The 11,009-nt window shown below is 47.1% G+C and overlaps 1 protein-coding gene across 1 annotated transcript; it reads right to left on the bottom strand.

The window, feature by feature from the left end:
* Window positions 1-7,421: 7,421 nt before the first annotated feature.
* Window positions 7,422-8,423, bottom strand: LOC115402375 (trace amine-associated receptor 1-like). The gene has a single exon (XM_030110883.1). The coding sequence runs from the start codon at window positions 8,421-8,423 to the stop codon at window positions 7,422-7,424; it is 1,002 nt and encodes a 333-aa protein (XP_029966743.1).
* Between the last annotated feature and the right edge of the window lie 2,586 nt (window positions 8,424-11,009).

Below are 11,009 nucleotides of genomic sequence, written 5' to 3' on the forward strand. Positions count from 1 at the left end.
AGGGCTGCGTTGGAAGTAAACAAACTTTCTCCGGGAACTCCGATGGACATAGCGGGGACGTCAAAGAAGACCGTGATGTCTGATGGCTCCGATGCAGGATGGAGTACAGAAGTTGTTGAGTTTAAGCAGCTGCGAGGCGGAGTATCTCAGAGACATGCCAGGTGCCGGTGCAGTTAGCCTGGAGCTAGCTAACTCTGCGCAGGTTAGACCGGTGCTAGCTGCTAGCCCAAGCACAAACTGAAGCAGAAACCAACCAGACAGAAACGCCAGGACGAGACGGGTAGGATGATGGCTCCAGGCATCTAGCTGACCCATTCCAGGGCACGACGGCAGGCAGTTCCAGTGGGAGACACGGCGGCGATGGACAGAGTGGATATTCCAAGAGAACAGCTCTTCGCAGACGGTGCTCGGATGGCTGGCCGGGGAGAAAGATGCTTCCAAGCAGCCAGCTGAGCCTCACAATGGGACACGAAGACAGGGTGTCCAGCATCGGCACAGGCACGGCGTCAATGGACAGGCTTGCTTCTCCAGGGGACCAGCTGACAATGGAGGTATGAGCAGCTGGCCGCAGCCGATACTCAGGAATGGTGAAGCAGGTAGATTCAAAAGTCACTTAAAAGTCCGGGTTAAAAGCAGTAAAATAAGCATGGGCCTTGAGACGCAGGTAAAAATGTCAAAAATAAAAAGAAACTGGGGCATAAGAAGCTTAGGAAAGCTTTGGAGGACGGAGAAGCGGCGAACACAGCAATGCCAGCGTCCTCTCCTCTCCACGCCCATGCCCAAAAGTGTGTGCAGGACGTGTAGCATTGTCACTCTGCAGTTGAACTTAACTTTCTTATAAAAATCAAGTATTGTCTGACATTTGAGTACTATTTACCATCATCTAAGACCTCCGTGTAACCATCGGCACACCGTGAGACTCAATTCTCATCATGTCTGGAGTTAAAGGTGTACAAAAACTTTGCAGCCGAAGGCTAGCGATAGCATGGCTCCGTCTACCGACACTGCTATGCTAATGGATGCTATTGCCAACTTGGAGAAGAATGTCATCATAAGTATTACTACGCTGGAGGCAAAAGTTGAATCTAAGTGCCCAATGCTTTACGACACGATCGACTCTCTCTGCATCCTCTTTAAAGAGCAACTGGAAGAGGTATGGACGGGCTTATGTGCTAAACTTGACCCGCCAGCCGATAGCCTTGCCGATGACGAGTGCCGGCTGACAAGCTTGGAAGGAGCCATCAACACGTACTCTGACAGTTTTGTGGACCTGGAAAAAGAGGTACATTTTCTGAAAGAAAGAGCGACAGCCCTGACAGATAAAACAGAAGACTTAGAAGGCAGACAACGCCACTGCAACATCCGCGTAAAAGAACAGTTTGATGCTGGTGAGCGGTCCGTTGTGTCTGTGGCTAAGCTACTATAGGAGCTATTGTGCATGGATAAGGCTCCCACACTAGACCGGGCTCATCGTAGCCTGCAGCCGGCCCCGGCGAGAGGACAGCGACCAAGACCACAAATTGTAAATTTCCACTATTACCAAGAAAAGGTGGAGGTACTTCGCTTAGCAGCGATGAAAGGCCCCCTGCTCCATGACGGGGATAAGATTCTCATCTTTCCTGATCTGCCATCCACAGTAGCAAACAGAAGAGGGACCTTCAAAGATGTAAAAAAGATGCTCTGCGGATGTCGAGATGTGAAATACGGCATGTTGTACCCAGCGAAGTTGAGAATCTCTTCGCCCCTGCGGGGAAAAGGTCTTCACAGATCCAGAAGCCACCAAAGATTACACTGTTAAACATCTGATGAAGAATGGCCAACAAGATGAAGGATAAAAAGAACTGAGGTATCAAATGACTTATTTAAAGGTGCTGTAGGCAGGATTTTGCTAGTCAATGCAAATCTTTCTGTGTTTTCTTTGGATTAAATGTTAGAGTATCCATTTATAATCCTTTAGGAGTGTAGCTTAACTACACTACCGCGAAGGCGCAGTGTTAACATCTGTCTCTGTTCTGAGCTGAAAAGGAATCTCGACAGCTCCAGGTATCTTTGACCAATCAGAAGAGCTCTGAGGCTCTAACCGTGATTGATCGAGGGGCGTTCGTCGCACGTTCTTGTGGGATCGGCTTAACTTGCGTAAGGGCGTGATGTCAGATAAAACAGGACAGGATTGGCTGTGCTGGGTTTCAAATCGCCATCTTAGATGGGTCAAATCGCCATCTTGCTTAGGTAACCCTAAGCAAGATGGCGGAGATACGGAATCCTGCCTACAGCACCTTTAACTGAAAATACTAGTGCTAAGAGCCGCTCATAACATGAATGGTTAACTTTTCTGTTGTGTTTAGATTTACATTTAACACTGTTATTAGTCAGACAAGCATGTTTTTGTGTTGCTTTAAGTGTTCCCTGCTGTAGGCAAATTTAGTTTATTTGTGTAACTTACTTACTTAATTACTTAGTGCTCCAGCGAGGGTCAGGGTATCCCGTCCCAGTGCGTTAAGTCGACCGATGAACCAGATTTTTCCAGAGCTGGTGATCTTGTGCCAGCTGCTCTGCATCCTCCACAACAACTCCAAGTTGTTGGAGGTCACCCGCAACGACATCGAGTCATCGAGTCCGGGGTTTCCCTCGTGGTCATCTCCAGCCTGCGGCCTTTGGGTCAAACTGGAGAAGTTGGGTGTGGTGGAGGGGGCCATCTAAGTGGCCCCAATCACTGCACGCTTCAGTGGCTCGCCTCTCAGTCTTAATTGCACTTAGTCATCTAACACGACCAAATACATACAAACACACACGTCGGGGGGTCTTGGCGCGCTATGTCGGGGGTGGGGCTGTTCAGGTGGATGAGACTGCTCGTTTGGCCTCACTCGCGGCACGGTGTGGTTACTGACCCTCAAATTTTAATCGCAAACAACATATACTCCATCAACACTCACGAGACGGAGGGGGGGAAGGGAGGGCAATGGGGTCTTCTGCGCCCCCGTTTCCGGATTCCTTCTGGTGGGGGGTGGGGCGGGGGGGGCTGTTGTTTTCCCCACAGGCCGGGGGTTTGGAGCGGCTGTGGTTTGGGGGGCTGCTGGCTCAGGGGGGTGCATACCTGTCTGCGGCGGTGGGGTGGGGGGGTGGGGGCGGCAGTTGTGGGTGGCGGGGGGTCCTGGATGTGGGGTTCGGTGTTCCCTTGCCTTCCGGGGGTGTCTCCCACAGGATGTGACAGTTGGATGACGCGGGAATGTGAGTGTGTTTGGGGTGGGATGGACTGTGTGTGTGTGTGTGTGTGTGTGTGTGTGTGTGTGTGTGTGTGTGTGTGTGCTTGTTAGCGTGTGCGTGAGAGTGTGTGAGTGTGTTGGAATGTGAGTGTGTGTGTGTGTGCGTTTGTTTTAGGGATGAGTGGTTGTGTGTGTGCGTGTGTGCATGTGTGTGTGTCAGTATGAGTGAGTGGGTATGAGTGTTGGGTTGGGGCGGGGGGGAGTGAGGCGGGAGAGGACAGGGGGTGGGAGGGGTGGGCCGGGCGGTGGACGGGGGGGTGGGTTCCGGGTGGGGGTCGTGGGGTGGGGGGGTGGGGGGGTTGGGGGGTGATGCCCTGGATCTCGGGGTGCATGGCCGGAGCGCTGGCGGGTGTACTGGCCTGGGGTGGGTAGCCGCCCGTGTGGGCTGGTTCTCCCGGGTGGGTCATGGCCCTCCGCCTGGGTGGGGGGTTGGCTCCTGGGCTCTTGGGCCTCGGGCTCTCGGCCCTGCCCGCCCCGGGCGTCCGGCGCCCGGGGTGGACCGGCTCTTGCCGGTCGTGGCTCCGCGGGGCCCGGGCCCCGGGACTGCCGGGGTCCCCGGCCGGGGCTTTCCTCTGCCCCGTTTCTGGACTGGAACGTGGGCGTCTGCCTGGGGGGGCGGCTTGGATCCGGGCTCTGTGATGTCCGCCGGCTGTCTGGGCTCTGAGGGCCTCTCTGGCCTGCTTCTGGCCTTCTCAGAGGTCAGAGGTCATATATGCATGATCACTATCACCATCACTGTCACCATCATATTCACATGATCACGTTGATCTTTAATCACTCTTCACATACTCGGTTACCTTGTCTTCTTGTGGTGGTTAGAATAATGGTGATCTGTAGCTGACCTCTCTTGATGCACGCCCCGAGTTTACTACTAGTTACAACTAGCTATATTCAAAAAAAAAAAAAAAAAAAAAAAAAAAACGATTTGTGGTGTCCTTGCATTTCCTTCCTCCCCTACACCTCCTTTTTTTTTTTGTGGCCTGGTCTGTTCACTAATATGTTTCGGAAAAAAAGAAAAAAAAAAAATGTATGTACGGTTCTGTAATTTTCTGTGTTGGTTGTCGGCTCTGTTTTGGTGTTGTCTAGATTGGGGGTTTGGCATTGTTCTAGGTTGCGTGTGGTGCGTCGACATCACTGTTTTGTATTGTGACTTTGTACATAGGTTGCCCCCCCCCCCCCCCCCCCCCCCCCCCCCGTTCTCCCTCTCTTTATCTTTCTCTCTTTCTGTCCCTGCTCTCTGAGCGTTTCCGTCCCGGTCCCGGATGCCAGCTTTAAATAAAGGCAGCAGCAGGAGGAGACTCAGTCTCGTCCTGCTGCTAACATTAAAATCTGTTCGGATAGTAAAAGGCTACAATCATACAATATTGCACGCCCCAGCTGCCGAACAGGACAAGGAAAAAAAAACAAAAAAAAACAAACAAACTGGAGAATGACTCGTGTTGGATGCTCTGGGGTAGGGATGAGCAAGTACACTTCTATCTGTATCTGTTTACCCATCCAAATTATCTGTATCCGTATCTGTACTCGGAGGGGGCGTGGTATAAACCGGAAGTGGGCGTGGTTTAACTGGAAACGGGCTGGGGCAGAAATTGGTGAACTATTTTAACTCTGAAATTGATATGGATTGCTCAGAAGTTGCGATATTGATTCTTCATTTGAAAACTATTGACAGAACAGTCTCAATGATACAATGTACAGATTTTTGTTTTTTTTATTTTAGTAATAACATGAATATTTTTAAAGTTATATAAATGATTATGTATTCACACAAAAGCCTCAGAAATAAAATTTGAATATTTTTGGTCACAATAGTAAAGGAAGTATTTATAGAACAAGTATTTTTTATTGAGTCAGAACATGAATATTTTAATTGTATGAATGCCTCCCCCCATGATCCCCACCGGAATCTCCCCGGCGTCCAGGGAAACCTCTCATTCGCCCCTGCTGAGCTTCCTGGTCATGACCGAGGCTGCAGTGCCACGGACATGACCAGGACATGGACCTCGGTCCAGTTATCATCTCTCTCCCACAGATCACACTCTCCCAGTGGAGCACAAGCCCAAATTATTATGAAAAAGGAGAGAAAAAGGGAAAAAAAAATACACGAGGGAAAACGAAACTTAAAACCCCCCCCAAAAAAAAACCCGAGCATGCACAATCGCCCGACGTTTCGACCTTATAAGGTTTTCCTCAGGCACAATGCATGCTACAAAGAAATAAAATACCGCATTTTTAACTTATCAGCTCCGATTGGCTTCTCTCACAAGGATCCTGTCGTCTCGGTGGAGCACGGAGCAGAATGAAGGACCAATGAGGATTTTCCATCAGCACGAGTACGAATAATGACAGACAATGCTCGGGCTGTACTCTGATTCGGAAAAAATGCATTATCCATAACGAGTACTCGTTTAAAATGAGTATTCAGCTCATCCCTACTCTGGGGGTAGACGAAGGACATGGCTGGGCCAGCGGGTATGGCGTTGTGCAACCAAGGAAGATGCTCGGGGCTGGCCTGTGCAGACTCTAAGCACTTCATTGGAAACTCGCTGGGGCCACTTGATATTCTCAATGGTTCTAATAGCCCTGCTATCAAAGCCATCGATTCTTTTGGCCAGAGTGTCGTTCAAGGGCCATGGAAAGGCTATTTTAAAATTTAGTAGAACTCACAAAGATATGGCAATGCAATCATTATGCTATTATTTCTTGAGCAACATTGGCTAATGTATTACAGCATAGCTGTTGGCCATGACAATCCCCCTACAATCTTTGTAAGAAGCCTTGCAATGCCATTTTAATTGACCCAAATTTTCCATCTTCAGGTACACCCATAATTAGGATCTGAGGATGAAGGCAGCGTGCACTGGACCCAATGGAATCACTCAGGGTTTTTTTTTTTCATGTGAATGTCATCAACAATAGCTAAATCACTCAAATAACCAGCAGTTACCAAAAACAATAATGATATCAGTTATGATAAAGGCAGCCTCTGACTTTTCTTTGTATCTCATGTGTTCGACAAACTTTAAATTCACAATTTCTTTTCAATTGGTTCAACTACTCAAAGTGCTACTATAATAACCATGTTGCACTGACTCTGTGTATTTAGAATTGTAATGATGAAACTTAAAAGACTAATAGAATATGACTTTTATTGATGAACATAAACTCGTCATTGCACAGAGCAGCAGCACAGTAAAAACATGACAAAACTCAGAGTTACAGACTCAACAACGTCCCTCAATGCTGTTTGCTTGCTCTCCCCAAGTTGCCATATAAATATGATTATAAGCATGAATATCAGTTGCAATTTATGACCCATCACTGACTTTCTTTCCATGCACAGCCTAACATGTACAACCTTTTTCATTTGTTTCTGCTTACTGTAATTGTTCAAGGAACACTTTGTACATTTTTCAACAGTAAATTAATCTTATCCATCCATCCATGTTGTATACAAGTTCTCTGGTTTGGGATCACAGGGCTCATTAATCATATTCAAATGCATTTGTAATTTGTGTTAAAGGGGTTTTCAGGCTGATTGTGATGCAGAAATAAATATTGTACTATTTGTTCATAACAATCAATTGAGCGTACTTGGGCATCAATGGCATACAAAATATCTGGAAAAACAAAAGGTTAAATGTAACAGTGCATCATCATTATATTCATGTTTGAATTATTCTGTTTAGATGAAAATAGAATTTCAAAATATGTCATAAGAGTCTTGAAACAAATTGGCAACGTCAGACATCACGATACAACTGATCATCGTCCTTGCTGAGGACACTGCCCTCAGTAAGGAAGCCCTTTGAATAATGTGGACACAATATTTTCAATTGAATTTTATGCTACTTTGATTGTCTTCAGCACCTATACATTGTTTTGTACATTATGGTTTCTGAATGGAGTATTTCAGTTCATTTCAATCATTTCTATGCAAACAGAAGAGAAACAACACATTGGGAATCTGTTAGGGCCTCACCCTCAATCCCAGAAGTCAAAGTTCATCATTGCATATCTAAGCTATTATTGACATACATAGACTGTATGATTTGGATCACTACACTCTGCCCCAGAGTAAATCTCAAAGTAATTTTGTTTGTTCTTGTTGCTATACCATGACACAATGTATCCATCAAGATGTCTTTGTGCAGTACGTCAAAGGAGTTTTGTATGAGTCAAATCATTTTGAAATATTTTCCCAGTGAGAATCAGTCTGAAAGCTGACCTGAACCAGCTGTAAAAGAAAGCATAGATGAATGGATTGAGCAGTGAGTTAAACAATCCGATCAAGACAAAGGTTTCAAATGTTGCAACTTGCACTGACACAGAACTGAAACCGTTTATCTGCAAACAGAGGAAAAAAGGTGAAAAACACCCCACATAGGCTCCCATGACAATAGCCAGAGTTCTGGTTGCCTTTCCTTCCACCTTTTTTGCAGCAGCTGTTCCAGACGTTGTGCTCTGAGAGTGTGTGTTCTGGATGCTGCGTGCCTGTTTCTGTGCCACCATTAAAATCTTCAGGTAGATACACACCATCGTGACCATTGGGAGGTAAAATGAGAACACGGGTCCTAAAGGGTTTGAAAGACCAGTGCTGAAGGAACAATTTTCTTGACATTCTCCAGAGTTCATTCTTGCAATGAAAAATCCAATTGTCATAAAAACAGCTGTGCTCCAGGTCAACATGATCATGATCACAACGACATGAGTATTGATCTTAGTTGTGTATGTCAGAGGCTGACACACTGCATAGTACCTGTCAATGGAGATACAGCATAGGTTCAAAACAGAGGCTGTGCCCAATGTTAGATCGAAAGACAGTCGTACTTTGCAGAATACATTCATTGACTGCAAACAGAAGCTAAAAAGGGACTTTGTACACAGAGGAAAGAGTATCAAACCAACAAGTAGATCCGACACAGCCAGAGAGAATATGAGGAAGTTAGTGGGAGTGTGCAGCTGTCTGAAATAAACAATAGAGATTAGGACCAGAAGGTTTCCACACACAATTACAACAGACACAGCGCTGAGGAAAACATGCAGCAGAACACATTCTGAAGAAGGACTGTTAGTCAGTGTGAGAGAAACCATATCAATTTCATAGCAGGGATGTATAGAATCAACACGAGTGCGATTCACAATCTCTCCTGCTGCCATGCTTCTGAGTGCCTGCAAAACAAGCTTCCATTAATATTGGGCTTGTTGTGAAATTCCTAGGAGAAATGAGTCACAATGTAAGGCTTCCAGTCACATGGTCATTTTCCATCACTGTGGAACTGTGTACAAACATGTTTTTTTCTCTCTCTCAACAACTGTCTCATTACCATATCAAACACATGAAGAATTGTCCAATCAGATGGATGACATCTCATAACAATTGTAACAGATGTTAGGTAAACAACATAATGTGAAAGGAATTTTCTACTTCTTCTTGTTTTTTTTTTCTTTTTTTTTTTTAACCTGTCATGTCAAGCATGGAAAAGACAGAATGGAGGTCCATCTGCTGTTTTGCACCCGACAGATTTGCTCATCCAAATGGAGCTTATAAGTATAAAGCTCCTCTTGTTAACATGCTTTCTTATTTTATTTTATTTTATTTATTTTGAGACCTGATACGTGATATTGCTGGACCTGACAGGGGGACCAATGACAGAAACAAACAAGTGAACAGACAAGCAAAAACTTTCTTATTTACTTAGTGCTCCAGCGAGGGTCAGGGTATCCCGTACCAGTGCGTTGAGCCGACCAGATGAACCAGATTTTTTCAATGCTGCTGATCTTGTGCCAGCTGCTCTGCATCCTCCACAACAACTCCGTGTTGTTGGAGGTCGCCCGCAACGACATCGAGCCATTGGGTGCGGGGTGTCCCTTGTGGTCATCTACAGCCTGCAGCCTTTGGGTCAAACTGGAGAATGGCTCGTGTCGGATGTTCTGGGGGTAGACGAAGGACATGGCCGAGCCAGCAGGTGCATCGTTATGCGACCAAGGAAGATGCTCGGGGCTAGCCTGTGCGGGCTCTAGGCACTTCATTGGAAACTTGGGTTAGGGTTAGGGATTTTGGAGCTGTGGTGGGTCTGGGGACAAGCCAATACAAACTCCATGCAGGGGGCATTGGTTACTCCTTTGACTGACAACGCACTTCAGCCAATCAGTGCTTCAAAAAATGTCATCAAAATGCATTAGCTTCTCTAAGAGTTAGCTTTAGCTCTTTAGCACTAGCTTCTCTACGCGCAAAGACATGCAAAAAGGTCTTTTCTGTTAGAAACTCACCAGGCGCAGACTCTTGCTCTTGCTGGATTGTTGTAATACTTGGTATGTTGGCTATAACTTTACTTATTGCAACTTTCAGACGATGGATAAAGTCCGTAATCTCCGCTATGCTCAGTGATGACGTCACTTCCGGTTTAGCTGCAGGAATTCGCCAAAAAAATTTGAAAACAAAAACCGGCAACGCTTATTGGCTCGGCCGTTTCATGGCCGAGCCGCATTCTCTTTCTATTGGCTTGTCCCCAGACCCACCCCAGCTCCAAAATCCAAATGTGGATGAGGAGTGGGCGGGGCTGGTTTACGAGGCTATCGTTCAGGGCCATGTTCCTGAACCATAAAGCAGGATGGAGAGTATGGCTAATTTGTAAATCCGGAGCATCGCTGCGTGAGATGGTCTGGTGCCGCCAGGGTGGTTTCCAAAGAGACTGCAGAGCAGATGCTGCGAGGGCTCATCTGCAATCAATCTCTGGTTTTCGGTCCCCACTGTCTGTCACCATAGACCCCAGCTACACAAAGTTCTTGCCGGGCTCTACGATGTCGCTCCCGGTTTGCATGGGAGGTGAATCTGGTCCATCACCGACATACATGAACTTGGTTTTAGTCCAGCCCACTTGGAGGCCAAGCTGTGCTGCCTCCTCACTGTAAATGCCCAGAGCGTCTCTCAGCTGACTGTAGATTGTGCTGAGTAGGATGGTATCATCAGCATATTCCAGAACAGTCAGGTGGTAGTTGCCGAAGGACACTCCGGGGACTCGCAGACCTTGGACATCAGATGGTCGATGATGCAGTTAAAAAGATCAGGAGCAGCCGCAAAACCCTGGCGAGCGCTACTAGAGATGATAAACCAGTCGGAGTCGATACCGGTAATACGGACACAGCTCTCTGCGTTGCTGTAGAGCAGCTTGAACAAAGCGATAATCTTGGGTGGTGTTCCAAGGGTTTGGAGGATGTTCCACAGTGAGGAGTGGCAGACGGTGTCAAAGGTGGCCTTCAGATCAATGAATCTGATATACAGATGGCGGTCTTTGCGGAATTCCCAGGTCTTCTCTATCAGCAGACGTACAGCAGAGATGTGTTCGATTGTGGAGCGATTGGACATAAAGCCAGCCTGCTGGGGATGGTGGCGGCTTCTGATACTGATTCTGGAAGGGCACGGTTAAGCAAGATCCTGGTGAAGACCTTGCCAGGGATGGAGAGCAGGGTAATGCCTCTATGGTTTCCGCAGACAAGCCTATCACCCTTGCGTTTCCAGAAGGGCAGGATGACCCCTCTGGTCCAGTCGGTGGGCAGCTGCTCTGTTTCCCACACCTGAATGGATAGGTGGGTTAGCCACTCCACCATGGCATCGCCGCCGGCTTTGAGCATCTCACCAGTGATGGCACAGATGCCAGGGGCTTTCCTGATGTTCAGTTTCTTCAGAGCAGCTCTCACTTCCCCGGGTGTTATAGGGTCTGTGCAGGAGGCGTTGCTAAGGGG

Source organism: Salarias fasciatus, chromosome 15, assembly GCF_902148845.1.
Source record: "Salarias fasciatus chromosome 15, fSalaFa1.1, whole genome shotgun sequence".
NCBI lineage: Eukaryota > Metazoa > Chordata > Actinopteri > Blenniiformes > Blenniidae > Salarias > Salarias fasciatus.